The 15,575-nt window shown below is 35.0% G+C and overlaps 2 protein-coding genes and 1 long non-coding RNA gene across 5 annotated transcripts; 1 reads left to right on the top strand and 2 right to left on the bottom strand.

Annotated features, from left to right (window-relative positions):
• Window positions 1-2,551: 2,551 nt before the first annotated feature.
• Window positions 2,552-3,717, bottom strand: LOC139109166 (uncharacterized). Of its 2 annotated transcripts, XR_011546798.1 has the most exons (4): window positions 3,425-3,712; window positions 3,188-3,248; window positions 2,924-3,073; window positions 2,552-2,784 (listed from the first exon to the last, which is right to left on the bottom strand). It is a non-coding gene; the product is annotated as an uncharacterized lncRNA (long non-coding RNA). The 2 variants fall into 2 exon arrangements; XR_011546797.1 differs by having other exon boundaries at window positions 2,924-3,248; window positions 3,425-3,717.
• Window positions 3,718-3,808: 91 nt separating this feature from the next.
• On the top strand, window positions 3,809-6,115 carry Not11 (CCR4-NOT transcription complex subunit 11). The gene is made up of 2 exons (XM_070668025.1): window positions 3,809-4,232; window positions 4,353-6,115. The coding sequence occupies exon 2, from the start codon at window positions 4,423-4,425 to the stop codon at window positions 5,788-5,790; it is 1,368 nt and encodes a 455-aa protein (XP_070524126.1). The 5' UTR covers window positions 3,809-4,232; window positions 4,353-4,422; the 3' UTR covers window positions 5,791-6,115.
• Window positions 6,116-6,262: 147 nt separating this feature from the next.
• Window positions 6,263-15,374, bottom strand: Taf3 (TBP-associated factor 3). Of its 2 annotated transcripts, XM_070668024.1 has the most exons (11): window positions 14,961-15,374; window positions 14,480-14,651; window positions 14,054-14,296; window positions 12,780-13,972; window positions 12,070-12,663; window positions 11,602-11,799; window positions 11,426-11,526; window positions 11,237-11,349; window positions 9,097-9,194; window positions 8,334-8,434; window positions 6,263-8,250 (listed from the first exon to the last, which is right to left on the bottom strand). In XM_070668024.1, the coding sequence occupies exons 2-11, from the start codon at window positions 14,643-14,645 to the stop codon at window positions 8,115-8,117; spliced, it is 2,943 nt and encodes a 980-aa protein (XP_070524125.1). In that variant the 5' UTR covers window positions 14,646-14,651; window positions 14,961-15,374; the 3' UTR covers window positions 6,263-8,114. The 2 variants fall into 2 exon arrangements, with proteins under 2 accessions (XP_070524125.1, XP_070524124.1); XM_070668023.1 differs by lacking the exon at window positions 9,097-9,194 and having other exon boundaries at window positions 11,016-11,349.
• Window positions 15,375-15,575: the final 201 nt, after the last annotated feature.

The raw sequence follows: 15,575 nt of genomic DNA, 5'->3' as shown, positions 1-15,575 counted from the left end.
GGATAGAGGAAAAGGTCAGAGCTATACACTATCTGTCCTACTCTTTCGCGACGTCGTTGGTAACTCGGTAGTCTCGGTATCGCGCAAGCATGATGGAAACCGCTCGAATTTGAACGGCTACTCTTATTTGCCATGTACTATGAAACTTACCATGTTACCATTATTACCATGTAAAATAAAAATTGAAAATAAATAAATTATTATTCATAAAGAATCCTTCTTTTTACAAACTAAATCACTTTTATCTCATAAGTTAGCAGTACGAAATAAGCAGAGTTAATTTTTATAAATTTGTAGCTAATTTGTTGTTAAAAAGTAATTGGCAAAGAAAAAGTTCGTTACTCTCTGCTTTTATTATTATACATTTTTTAATAATATTCAAGTAAAGAAGATGAAGTTGGTCGCAAAGAAATTTGATCGAGATAACGCTTTGTTGCTTATTTATCGCTAAATATTTGCCAAAGGAAAATATTAAATTGCTATTTTCTTTTCTTAGTTAACAAATTGATATCTTCTACGTAAACGCTCGTTATTAGGTAACGGTTGTTGCTATCGATTCGGGGTTTCAGATATTTTGTTTAAAAATTGAAAAGAAGTCATTTCAATTGTTTAAACAATTTTTTTACAAAAATAGTCACTCATCGGATTCGGTCGCCGGACGATGTTGCGAGTGACATAGTATAGTCTTTTCTTCAATATTAACATTTTTGCTAGTTAACAAATGGATGTCTCCGAGATCGAGTGTCCGACTTTTATAATTTTTTTAACAACGTTACAGCATCGTCCGACAACCGAATCCGATGAGTGACTTTTTGCAAAAATTATTTAAACAGTTTAAACTTTTTCGCAATGTAAAATTGCAATACTTAAATTTACAAAATTGTTAGAACGATTGGAACATGAAAGTATATTGCATTAATTTCTTGCGCACCTTATTTTTGAAAAATTTTGAATAATTTCCGAGAAAAAAATTAAATTTATGTACGCGTAAGAGCAGCAAAGAAGCGTGGGCTGAGTGAGCGCGCGATAGACAGAGACGAGTATATCTTAAAGGTGATGGACGGAATCAGCGCGCGGCGAGCGAGACAAGGCGACAACGCGCGTTGACACTTAATTTCGCTCGTGTGTCGTCATATCGTCTCGCTCGCGCGTTGTCTTTTTGTCTCGCTCGCTACGCGCAGATTCTGCCCATCGCCTTTAAGATATACTTGCCGCTGTCTATCGCGCGCTCACTCAGCCCACGCTTCTTTGCTGCTCTTACGCGTACATAAATTTAATTTTTTTCTCGGAAATTATTCAAAATTTTTCAAAAATAAGGTGCGCAAGAAATTAATGCAATATACTTTCATGTTCCAATCGTTCTAACAATTTTGTAAATTTAAGTATTGCAATTTTACATTGCGAAAAAGTTTAAACTGTTTAAATAATTTTTGCAAAAAGTCACTCATCGGATTCGGTTTGACGATGCTGTAACGTTGTTAAAAAAATTATAAAGTCGGACACTCGATCTCGGAGACATCCATTTGTTAACTAGCAAAAATGTTAATATTGAAGAAAAGACTATACTATGTCACTCGCAACATCGTCCGGCGACCGAATCCGATGAGTGACTATTTTTGTAAAAAAATTGTTTAAACAATTGAAATGACTTCTTTTCAATTTTTAAACAAAATATCTGAAACCCCGAATCGATAGCAACAACCGTTACCTAATAACGAGCGTTTACGTAGAAGATATCAATTTGTTAACTAAGAAAAGAAAATAGCAATTTAATATTTTCCTTTGGCAAATATTTAGCGATAAATAAGCAACAAAGCGTTATCTCGATTAAATTTCTTTGCGACCAACTTCATCTTCTTTTACTTGAATATTATTAAAAAAATGTATAATAATAAAAGCAGAGAGTAACGAACTTTTTCTTTGCCAATTACTTTTTAACAACAAATTAGCTACAAATTTATAAAAATTAACTCTGCTTATTTCGTACTGCTAACTTATGAGATAAAAGTGATTTAGTTTGTAAAAAGAAGGATTCTTTATGAATAATAATTTATTTATTTTCAATTTTTATTTTACATGGTAATAATGGTAACATGGTAAGTTTCATAGTACATGGCAAATAAGAGTAGCCGTTCAAATTCGAGCGGTTTCCATCATGCTTGCGCGATACCGAGACTACCGAGTTACCAACGACGTCGCGAAAGAGTAGGACAGATAGTGTATAGCTCTGACCTTTTCCTCTATCCGACGGCAGCCGAAGCGCTGGCTTCACACGGACGAGCCTCTGCATCTGTACGCGTGGCCGGCCGCGATCGAAAGTTCAGCTCTCTGCAGGGGGGCGAAACTGAGTCTTATAAAAAGTGGGGACCGATTTTCAGCGCCTCTATCGCTGTCCCCGGAAATCACAAACTAAACGCGATGACGTACGATGGCGCGCGGAGTTCAAATTAATATGCCTGGGCGCGCGCGCGCATATGCTTTTTCTATACAGTTCCATATTACGATATAAATATTTATTTCATTTATAATTATAGAAACATTAAAAATGATATAAAATAACAATATGTAATATTTATTTCATTATAAAAATTGTAAGTACAAATTAATATACAAAGAATATAAACAAGAAGAACACTATAACTATATCCACTGGAATATAATCGTAAATAAGTTGCTTTGCGGCTGGCAGTCTTCTTACTCTTTTACTAGCTTCTAATATGAAACTTTGTAGTTTATTTTTTAATATTGTCCATCCGGGAACTGGCTCTTTCCACGCACTTGCAACTAAAGTAAATATGTACGAGTTAGTCACATACAACACTTATGTCTCTATATAGTAATTATATATAAACTTAATGTAACTTAAATAAAATAAATTAAATTAAATTACTTAAATAAAAAATTATATGTAATATAAACTCACTCATTATTGAATGTGTAATTTGCATGATGTAATATTTCTTGCGTCTTTGAATTTAAAGTAGCGTCTTCCAACGTGTCAATCAGATTGAGAAATGTCTTTAGGTCCGCTGATGCTGGGTAGATAATCTTGTCGACATCATGAAATACTGGGCTGCGTTCAGAAACTTCCCCGGGTAAGTAAATGTTACCCAAATTATATATTTGAGTGCTTGTTTCCTATGTTGTTTCCGGTATTTCTGAACAAATTTGGGTAACATTTACTTACCCGGGAAAGTTTCTGAACGCAGCCTTGAATTAACATTATCACTGGAAACTTGAATCAACGCCTGAAAGAACAAATGTCATAAGTAACAATATTAATATTGAAACGTTTGATCGTAATAATCCCAAACAGTAACCACACGTCCAAATGTTTTAATATTATTACTGATAAAATTATGAATAAATATATTTTAATTAATAATATTAAAATAATTTATAACATTGTATATGTTATACCTACCAAAAAAAATTATGCACAAAAAGTGTCCTCTTTCTTAAAATTGTTTGTAAAATCCTCTTCAGGAGGGTCCTTCCTCGTCCTTCCTTCCCTCCTGGTCGATGCCTAATAAATTTCTCTAAATTGATATCGTGATGTCAACTAATGTCAACACGTCAACACTCGACACACTCAATCAACTCAATGCTCAATGCACGCAACACAATAACACATTGTATCTCACGTATACTAAATTGGCGGGAACAGTGCAGAAAGTTGCAGTCAGATACACTGGTACAACTCAATTCAATATGGCGGCCGATTGTGCTGCCGTTTGTTGCTGTCCCCGCTGTACTGAAACTTCCGTCCCCAATGAAATGGTGGAAGTTTCGCCCCCCTGCCGGAGTGAGATCAAATGACAATCGCTCGGATTAATGGCCCGTCAGTGGTGTGGGATCAGGTCAGTGAAAAACATTCGATTGGCGGCGAGCGTCATCTGCACCTCTCTGGCTGGATAAAACATTCCACAATGGACGACGTGAAGAGCTGAACTGGCTGCACAGGCTGCACTCTGCAGTCTACACCGGTTCAGAAGGTTATCTTCCTCCTCCCTGCGTTTAAAAAACAGAGAACGACTCCGAACGGGTGCAGGCCGTTAATCCGAGAGGAGCAGGTCCAGCTTCGGCAGTGAGAAAGAAATCGTTGGTAAACAAACTTGCACAGCGGAGGAAAAGCAGACGAAAAAGACTAGTTACCATTTTATAAAGCTGGAGCAAAGACGTCAGCTGATCAGCGACGCTGTTTATTATCTCCGGGATCCTGTCTTCAAAAGGCATGCTTTTAAAATAGTTCCTACCGTCGAGAATCCGTCCGTAATTTGTCTAAACACGTATGATACTTCCATGCGGAAAGTAACTTCGATTTTGTATACATACATGATTTTTTAACGAAGGGATAAATGCGGAACGTTCCGTCGAAGAAGAGAATTTCGTCCCGAAGATTTTGTTTCGCACGTATCGAGGATGGCTGAGCTTAGCCCGAAGGACATTGTGAAACTCCTGGACTTGCTCAAGGAGGAGAACCTCGACACAAGCCTGGAGAGCCTTTGCAGTCAGCTGCACCAAACCTTCTCTAAGGAGGAGCGCTTCAAAGTCGGGACCGTTCTGCTGCTTCAGCTGCAGCACGTCGATCTGTTGCCTAAGCATGTTCAGCGGACCATAGCGTTGACGTTGCTGTACGATTTATATCGAGGTGAGCCGCTTGCCTCCACGCCTTTCGCTTCTGTGTTCGTCCAGGTATTAAAATTACAGGAAGACACTAACGGCAGCTCGAAATCACCGAGCCACACCGGCCATATACCGTTCCTTTCGAATTGCGAGAAGAACCTGCTGGTCAATTTGATGGGATACAATCAGAAGGACACGATGAAAAAAACACCACGCCAGATTGTGGACGAGCTCTCGTTCGCCGCAGTGCCGTCCATAGATCTGACAAATTTACAACTCCAACTGGCTGAACACCAATCCGAATTGCCATCCGTTAGTAAATGCGGAAATCCTATAATACTGCCCGATATGGACCACTCCAAAGGGATGGAGTACGACGCAGCGACTGTAAAAAATATAATCGAAAGTCTAACTATAGGCGATCCGCCTCTGTGCAGGCAAAGCTATCGTCCGGAGTTCCTGAGGCTTGTGCCGCCGATTTATCACAGCATCAACGAGCTGGCCTGGTATCATGTCACGGAGCCGACTCAATTTACGATCGAGTACGACACTAGCATGTGCGTGTCGAACTGTGCCAGCGCTGAGGCGCGTAAACTCATGGGCAAGGCCTTTAAAAATGTTTTAACGCTGACGCAGCAACAATATTTGATCAGTGAATTAGAAAAAGATCCGAAGCTCGTTTATCACATTGGACTCACGCCTCCTAAATTACCCGATCTAGTCGAGAATAATCCTTTGATCGCCATCGAAGTTTTATTAAAGCTAATGCAATCCAGCCAGATCACGGAATACTTCAGTGTTCTGGTGAATATGGAGATGTCCCTTCATTCCATGGAGGTTGTGAACAGATTAACCACCACGGTGGATCTGCCGACGGAATTTGTGCATTTATACATCAGCAACTGTATATCTACTTGTGAAACTATCAAGGACCGATATATGCAAAACCGCCTGGTGCGACTAGTTTGCGTATTTCTGCAGTCGTTAATAAGGAATAAAATTATAAATGTGCAAGAACTATTCATCGAGATACAAGCATTTTGCGTTGAATTCAGTCGCATCAGAGAAGCAGCCGCATTGTTTCGACTTTTAAAACAACTCGAATCCGGCGATACCGGAGGACTTAATGCTCCACCTACCAGAAATAGAACAGATTTATGTTAAAATGCACCATATTTTTATTTCAAGTTTATCTGGAGTAAAAGAATATAATAAATCGATTAGGTAATTAAATTTAATAAGAAATATAATTATTTAAGTATTTTTACATCACATTTTATGCATCTAATCGAATAAAACAATATTGTGGATTATATTATATTATTATAAATCGAAAAAAAATTAAAAAATTAATCATGTATTTAAAAAAAAATTATCTTGTTTAACAAAACATAAAGAGTCTCTCTTGAAGAAAGTTTGAGTTACAAAAATTTATGTTATTTTATTGTAATGTTGTATGTATGGAGTAAATATAAATTTTTTATGTATATATATATATACATACATAATATGTATACATAAAACTTTGAAATTATTTATATTTTAGAATACGACTTGCAACGTTTTTCCATATTCGTGGTAATTCATTTAATTTCATGGCGAGATATTTTATCATGCAATAAATACACGCTTTGCAATATATGTAAATAACGAATTATAATTGTACAATTTTTACAGATTTATACCTTATCGTACTCTATACTTCAAGTACAAAAGGAATTAATTACAATAATTGCAGATGATATAATTTGATTTCTTTTATGTTCTAGATGAAATGAACAAGTACGTGTTACGTTAACGTATGTACGTATATGTGCATAAATGTATATATACATTTCGTGACGTTAATATATAATCGATAATTTTTTCATCAGTATTTAAAGAATTGTTTTATAAAAGGAAAATCTATGGTGAACATAAATATCTTAATTTTTCATAATTACAAATTCCGGCATGATAAATTGTTTTAAACTATTATAATTATGTTCGTATTAATAGATTCATGATCCCATTTCTTTAATTATTTTTGTAGACATAATTATGCAGATCGTGAGGTTCTGTATACAATAGAAAAAAATATTAGAAAAAAAAATAAATATTAAATATTAAGAATAAAATTAAATATAACATAACGAAAAACAGTAAATATCGGATATAAACGTGGAAAATTGCAAATATTTAAACATTCCGTCACTTTCATTTGTTATGTTTAATTCTTAATGCATCGGATGTTAATCCATTAAAATTCCATGTCTGGAAATAGAATACTTCCTAATTTCTAATATTTTCTCGATTGTATTCAGGGCTCATATATATGTATAACTGGTACAATTCTTATAAATTGGTGTTTGTCTTACTGCTATTATTGGTCTAAAAAATAGCTTTTTTTTCTACTTAAATCATATTTCGACACACAATATATTACAAACGTTTCAAAATTAAATATTTTATATCTTGTACATACGATACAGTACTATAAGTTATTAATGCATACATTACGGTTTTGTGAAATGATTATTAGCATAAAACACAGTAAAATTCCTATCAAAGTACTTTGTTAATTATTTTATTTGCAAACTGTTATATATAGCCTTCCACCATTAACCATATGTATGTATTTATATACATATATATACATAAGAATGCATATATTTATGCATATACATATGATTGTAAATTTATTTTTAAACTGATTACATTAATTAAAAGCCGATTTCTTTTTTACTTTTTGTAAAAAAAAAAATCAGTTTTGAATTATTATAATCAGTTTCCAAATCATTTATTTTATATTTATATGACAAGTAAATTTAAATATTTATGTAGTTACATTATTAATATCATTTTTGCACACAGCTGATTCAGCTGGCGTATGTGGCATTAAAAACAATCAATTTGCATTTTTTGAAGCGTTTTATGTTTTATCTGCCAATAATATAATGTGCATTTCTAATATAACTAAGAAAATATACTACAATTCTTCTTGCCAAAATTTGCAATAAATTACACAATAATCGCAACGTAACACATAGATGTATATAAAGTAGAAAACCAAAAAAAAAATTTGTCTAGTTGTACAGAGACAGTTACGACATTTGTTGATATTTTAAATAGTAAAAAATTTTTTTTTTTAACAATTAAAATATCGATAAATGTCGTGACGGGTTTAGAAAATATCTGTACAGACTAGTAGAATAATTATCATTTACATTTGTTCAAAATTCAATTCCTGCCATTTAAATTACATTGCACAACTTAATGACCTCCTACTTCTTTTTTACACTCTTTACTTTCATTACATTTTTCGTACTTTTTCCTTTAACAGACATCGACTTTCCTTTTACCGACTTTATCTGCATCTTACCGTCGCCCTTAGGCATCTTTTTCGTTTTCACGCTCTTAACGTCGCTCTTGTTATCTTTCGCCTTGACTTTGGCAATGCTTGGTATAATGACACCGGGTCTCACGAAGTTAGACCCGGCTGACTTATACTAGGCGGTTACTTTCACCTTCTTTTTCCGTTTTTTCTTTTTCTTATCGTGCACCAACTCCTGCTTCTTCGCTATGCAAAAGCGACAGTACCAATCCTCATCTTCAGCCGGTGGAACTTGCATTCCGACACACACCCTGAAATATTAAAGAGTAATTTTTTTTGTAAGAAATTCCAACATTGTATGCAAATTATATAGATGATATCGGATTTTATTTACCAGTGGTACCATGCATCACAATCATCGCAACCGATCATCGGCGAGCCATCATCCTGCTGGCCGCACGCCGGACATATCCACACTTGACGTCCCACTCGATCCTGTAACACTCATCTCAGGATAAACAGAACTCGGCGAACATTCATCTAAACCCAACCCATCTCTGACGAACTCGCTCTGGAGTTTTGAAAATTAATTTAAACATTTTCCGACATTTGTTATTCATCAAATACCCATATATTTTAATGGAATGCACATATAACTTTCCGATAACACAATGATTTTACAAGGACAGAGCAGTGGACTTCCGGTTAAGGTATTTTGTTATGTTGTCCATAAATATTCTCTCTTACTAAGAAATATTTTAATATTAAAACAAGATATCAACACGATACTTTCATAGAGCCTTTTTGCAAATCGTTGCAAAAGTCCTTAAAGAATGCGTGAAATATATGTATCTTGATGGAGCAATGATTTATGATAGGATGAGTTGGAGATGAACTTGTCTCTTCTTTTTCAGCATTTAATACACATTTCTTTTTTTTTTTTCTTTTTTATGAATCGTATCCTAGCTTTTTTTATTTCTAAATTTATTCCTATTTAAAGTAACTAACGTGCGCTTTGTTACTTCTGTATTTATATTTTTGCAATATACGTTTTGTGTTGCAGCTAACATATGAAATATGAAAACTAATTGTCCATAGCATCGGCGCACAGAAAATACCTTGCAATGTTCTTTAAAAGAGGTGTAAAGCGTACTCACCACGGTGGTGGCTGGTGTTGTAGGCAATACGTTCCTGCCATTTTCTTTGTCTTCTTTAGCAGCATCGTCCTTTTTAGGAACTGGATCTGCTTTCACCTCTGTACCGTTAAAACCGTCGGTTATATTCCTAACGGATCTCTCATGCTAAATTTTTTTTTTATGCAACGTGCAAATCTCATGCAACAGTTTACTTTCTTTCTTTTTTTTTTTGCTATATAAACTTCTCAATATTTCTTTTGCTGTTTGTTAGTACATCATCAAACTATGTATCAATAATCAGAAACTGTGAGTATACTCATTCATTAAATGAAGAGAAATAAAAAATTATTAATTTATCATTATATCTTGAGCTAAGTAAATTCTTATAATAAGGTTCATGTAAAAATAAGAAATGTGACATTAGTTACATTAGTAACTGATAAAACGCATGCTCTCTAATGCTACTTAGTCAACAGTCAAGCAGTAAATTCAGAAGTGGTACAAACTTCTATTGCATCTTGTAACTATTTGTATGTAGAGAATATGTATGTATGCGCTAATGTGACCGTACTTGCTAAATAAAAAAAAAAGGAATTAACGAGAAGCAAAGGCATGTAAGATAAAGTGTATAGTAAAAGAAACTATTTCCTTCACTAATGCCGAAAAGTCGAAAATAAATTGCATATTAGAAACTGACATTGTTTAAACTTTAACAAGAGAATTGAACACACATTAACGGCAAAACGATAATTCTGCGTTTTAAAGACACAGTTGATATCAATTACGACACATTTTTACAGTAACGCCTCTAACAAAATTATTATTTAAACTGCGAACAGATATTAAATCTCTCGGAATATTTGTGTAATTTGTATAATCGCTTAAATATGTAATAAGAAGAGACAAGTGTATCACATTATATATTATATGTATATAATGAATGATAAAATGATGACGATAAATGATATCTTATCCTTAAAATACTGGATTAAATTTTCTTAAAGTTAGTATTATTTGTTTCTTATGAAGAATTATATTTGTTCTTGTATGCAGTACTCAATTCTACAAATGGCAAATTCAAGATGCAGCTGTTCAGAAAAGCTTGTATATTCAGAACATTGTGAAATATAAGAAAGAAAAAAAGTTATCAAATTTATTAATCGATATATTTGTTCTGGAAAATATTAATTAAATAATTCTTCATAATTTGTGAGATTTAAACTCATGAATGATAAAAAAATGTCTTTTCTGAAAAGCTTTTTGTACGCTCTAAGTCTTGCAAGACGGAACGGTGAAAATAGATGGCAAACAAGCATTTAAGATTTAATACGTGAAAATTAAGAATGAAAAAATAGTTAAAACTCAATATGAGAAATGGAAATATGAGCACTGAACTCAAAAAGAGTGAATAAGATAATAATTGCAACATAAATACACAGTAAATCTAATATAGCTATAAGAGAGAATGTGTACTACATTTATTATTTGGACAACATAACAATATATAAAAAAAAAGAGCGTGATTTAAGGGGAAACAAAAAAAAAAACTAATAATAATTATGATACCGTCACCACAAAATGTAAAATGCATAAATTGTATGAATAGAAAATTGGAATTCTGGATAGGTTCGTTATTAAATACCGATGGGTTGGGTTTATTTCTTTACACAATAAAATATTATGCAATAATTTAAATTATTTTTCTTCAAAATTAATTTTTAAACTTATTAAAACAAATTTTACTATCAGATTGAATCGAATTTAATTTAGTTAATCGTTTAAAGCTTCTTCTTTTAAATAAATAATTTATTTAATCATTTATCTATTTACCAAAGACTGTCTTTCAGAAATACTACTTGTAACATTTCCATTCCAAAATCTTGAATTTTGATATTAATTGTAAATCTCCAGTACGTAAGTATCGTAAAAAATGTACTTACAAAATAATATGGTAGTTGTTGTGGCGGCGCTAGAGGGTTCGGGAGTTTAGGAGGATTGTCAAACTGGGGTGTAGGTATTGGCTCACTTTGAGATAGATTTTGGAAATTTGATTTCTTTGCTCGAGGAACTGATGCAAGTGGCGCACTAGTAAGATTGGCAGTGAAAGAGTCTGTGGGAAGAGCAGGGCTTCCATCTAATATTCCCTCCTCTGTTTTCTTACTTGCTGACTTTTGCTTTGGTGGTCGTGTTACTAATGCCGATATTTTCGCCAATTCAGGGCTAGGTTCCCGCTTGACTTCTTCTTCGGGCTTTTTCACAAGTGGTTTAATAGTTCTGAAAAAATAAAAAAAAAAGTAATGATTATTTGTAATATAAAATGGATATAATATAAAATTTATTTATAACTTACATTTTTTTCATAGGTGCGTTGTCCGGAGTTGCAGGTCTAGGAGAAGCCGTACCTAATTTTAACGTAATCTTTGGAAGAACCTCTGGATTCTTTTCTTCCTTCTATAATAATATACGTAAAATAAATTAATAATTATTGTTTTTTACAATTATTATTAGCGACAAATGTATAAATACCATGTTCTTCTTGTTTTGATCTTTATCCTTTTTCTTTTCCTTTTTCTCTTTCTTTTCCTTGATCTTTTCCAATTTTTCACGTTTCTCAGTCTTTTCCTTTTTCTCCTTCATTTTTTCACCTTTATCTTTGTGCTTCTCCTTTTTATCTTTTTTCTTCTTCAACTTATCTTTCTTTTCTTTTTTATGTTCTTTAGATTTCTGGAAATGTTACAAATACATACGTTAAATTATAATTATTATGCCTTGTCTTAATTAATTCTATAGTTATTTAATAAAAATCTATCAAATAAATTAAGAAATAGTAATAATATATTGCGTCATTGATAAATACAAATGCAAATATTATCGTGCAAAGGAATTCTGTTCATTAAAATTAAAATAAAATAAAATAAAATAAAAAACTTAGATATATGTGATTCGAAATATGATCGGAATATCTAATGAGATATGGTATCCTGTCGAATTTACCATATCATTCTTCTCTGTTTTTTCAGGTTTAGAGTTTTTCGACGGTGGCATTTGCGCAACGGGTACTGTTTGTGTGGGAAGCGTGTTTGGTGCGACAGGTGCAGACATTATAGGCGGTGCAACGCCTACAGGTAGTACCTTCTCAGGTACTTTCATGAAAGGCGATTCTTTGTTTGGCTTAAACATTTTCGTAAGTTTGTTATCCACCTTCTCTTTGTCCACCTTTTCACTCTCGTTTAGAATCGATGAAGGCGTTGGCTCTGCCGGTGGAGGGATCGATATCTTTTCACGTTCCATAGGTTTTATTTTAGATAACGGATGATCCTCGGATTTTATGGGTGGACTGGTGAAACGCGGCGGTATTGGTAAATTCGGCATCGCCGGGTGAGGTCCTGGTCCGCCTCGTCCGAGCGATAACGGAAATCGTGGAAACATCGGAGGAATTAGACCAGGCGCCGAAGGAAATGGAGGGAACGGAAAAGGAAACGGAAGAGTGATCGGAAGAATAGGCTCTTTGTGCAGTGGCTCAGGTGCCTGCGGAGTTTTGGGCCGGTCTGGAATATCCATTTCTGTCGTATCATTTGAAGGTTTCGTCTGAAAAGCAATAAGCAAAATGTATTATTTTATTAAATTAATTAAAAAATAAAATCACATAAAATTAATGCACATACTGAACACGTTAGTATCGCGTATTTGAGAACGTATCTTACCTTTTTCGGACTAATACATGGTTTCGGATTTTTTATTTTAGGTTCTTTCTTTTTGCTGCTCTTCTCTTTCTTCTTTCGCTTTTGCTCCGGTACCGTGGGTACGCTCAATTCAGGAGTTTTCGGTGTGCTCGGTGTGCCTGGTGGTGAAATGTCAGCGTCGTCAAACATATAAACGTCTGACGATAAGCTCTGTACGTCTGCTAAATCGCTGTCCGATTGTATATGCACGTCTGGAGTGTGAGGCGTTTTCTTCTCTTCGCGTCCTCCCTTCGCATCTGTATCGTTACGATGTACATGTTTCTCTGGATTTTCCATATCTATGATCAATTCAGGTGAGTTTTCACGCGAATCAAGAATATCTTTGAACTTATGTGGCTCCGTCGTTTCTTTATCTTTTTCTTCACGAGGTTTCGATATCTTTTTAAATATGTTCAGCTTTTGTTTATCTGGCTCCGACGGCAATTTGTCGACGGTTTCCTCTTTTTTTTCCACGACAGGAGGAGCGTCCGCAACATCTACTACCTTGTCGGCTTTAACTTTCGGCTGCGTCGTTTTCGATGGCTTCGGACTGCCGGTGGTTGACTTCGGTGACGCGACTTTCGGCGTCGACGGCCTACTACCCAAGTGCTCTTGTAACGTGGTAGATTGTGCTTTGCCGCCACCCGGCTTTAATGGTTTTAATTTCGCCAGCTCCTTCATGCCAACCAATTTTTTTATTTTGCTCTCGTCAATTTTATCCGGCTTGAACAGCTCTTTTGCGCCCTTTTTTTTCTTATTCTCTTTATCCAGCTTACGATCTTCGCCACCTTTCTTCACAACCTTCTTCGGTTTTTTATCAGTCTTGAGTTCGGGCGGTACCATCGGATAAGAGCTCGGCTGCGGCGAATCTGATCGAACCTGATGTGGTGTTCTTGCTTCAGGTAATTTTCCTTCTCGCGCGGGTGACAAAAATCCAGAGGTGGTCATCATAACGCTACTTATTTCACGTAACGGTCTGCTTTCTTCTAGAACCTTAGCTCGCTTCACTATGGGACTTTCGAAAGACACCGGATCGCCTGGCCGTTTAAAAACGACTTGTGGTGACGTTCTATGAGGCGATGTGTTGTTCGAATTGTCCGATGACGTTCTACTGCTGGATGTTAAATCTGCCGTGCCGTTCGTTAAACTTTCATTCTTATCTGGTACGTACTCCTCTGTAATTATTAATCACAAGTAAAAAAATCTAGCTTAATCCTGGTGTAATTATTAAAATTGCTTAATAAAAGAAACATTACCTTCGGTATCGGGATACATAGCCGGCAAATGTTCATGCACGTGTACCGGTCTCGTAACAACTTCGCGACTACCCGGTTTTAAAAAATTTAAATGATTTTCACGTCGAACTGGATACTGTGGTATTTGTATAGGACATGGAACAGAATCTACATTTTTCACATATTCAGCTAATTCCTGTATATCAATATTCATGTATTGAAATGCTAGTCCTAAATCGTCAAGATTTGGCTCTGTTCTTCCCACTGTAAAAGCATTTTGATAATATTTAAATTACATTTAAATATTTTGATTCATAAAATATTAGAAGAAATTAGTATTTTATATTTTTTTCTTTATGGTTTATAAAATAAAATATAAATAAAAAGATAAAAAACTAATGAGATATAAGGCAATTGCTGTTAAAACTAATAATATAAGTTACTTACAAACTTCTGAATATTGATGAGTGAGTTTTGAGACACGTAACAAATATTCCTGCATAAGGTCCACCAAAAATTCCATTGGTGAGGTATTGATAGAGTGCCATCCTATTGTCTGGCAAATCTGTGCAACAACTATTTTTAACACATTCCTGCTGTATTCAGCTGACATTTTTACCTATAAAAATATATAAATGTATTATATTCATATATTATTTTTAAAATTATATAAGCAATTCTCATAATTAACAAATACATCGACGCAACGTTTCCACTTATTTAAGCAATTTATTAAGCAACTCTAGGAAGCAGCCTCAAGAAATTACAAGCTATCTTAGAGGTTAAATATAGTGATTAATTGCGAGCATTAAACATACGGTAATTACAACCACCAATATACAAAGTATAAAAATCAAATCAATGTATAAGACGCTGAAATAGCGTCGATAAATTAAAACGATGTAGCTGGAGTTAAAAAAAAATTTACCGTGATCGCAGTGATAGCTGTCTGTAAAACATGCAGGGGACCAGAACGGATCGCCGCGGGAATTCGCCGTCGAGTTTCTGCCGGCACGGAACCAACAGGTGGTCCAGGTACCTCAGGAGAAAGGTCGTCTACAGTCTGTCACCAGCTCGAAGAGAGAACCAGGTCGCGAACGGAATGTCCTCTTGCCCGAAGAGGACAAGCGCGACGGTGAGGGTGTCTTCTGATTTATTTTTCCGATCGCTACATCACATAGCCGACGCGTGCAGGGTGGAAGGTAAGTCGAGCACCCACGGTTTTCGCGAGAGGGTGCCCGTTCGTCGAACGGCGCACTTCGAAAAAACGTTGCCACGAACCACGCTACTCGCGGTTACTCGCCACCGCCATCAGCCGCCATTGCTCTCCTTCCCGCGGAGTCGCAGCTTCGCTGTGCTCCGCTGACAGCGGCACGACTCGGCGCGCATATACGTAGCCGCGCGGACGCCATCACGCGTGCGATACAAGAATAAAACAGAAAAAAAAAAAATTCCAAAGAAAAAAATTTCGAAGAAAGAACCCCGTGCTTAGAACAACGTGCAAAAGTAAAGGAATCGATATCAAATAAATTATTAATAATAT

The sequence above is a fragment of the Cardiocondyla obscurior genome, linkage group LG16 (assembly GCF_019399895.1).
Source record: "Cardiocondyla obscurior isolate alpha-2009 linkage group LG16, Cobs3.1, whole genome shotgun sequence".
Lineage (NCBI taxonomy): Eukaryota > Metazoa > Arthropoda > Insecta > Hymenoptera > Formicidae > Cardiocondyla > Cardiocondyla obscurior.
Note: the sequence above shows the minus strand (reverse complement) of the source record. Positions and strands in the feature narration are given on the sequence as shown.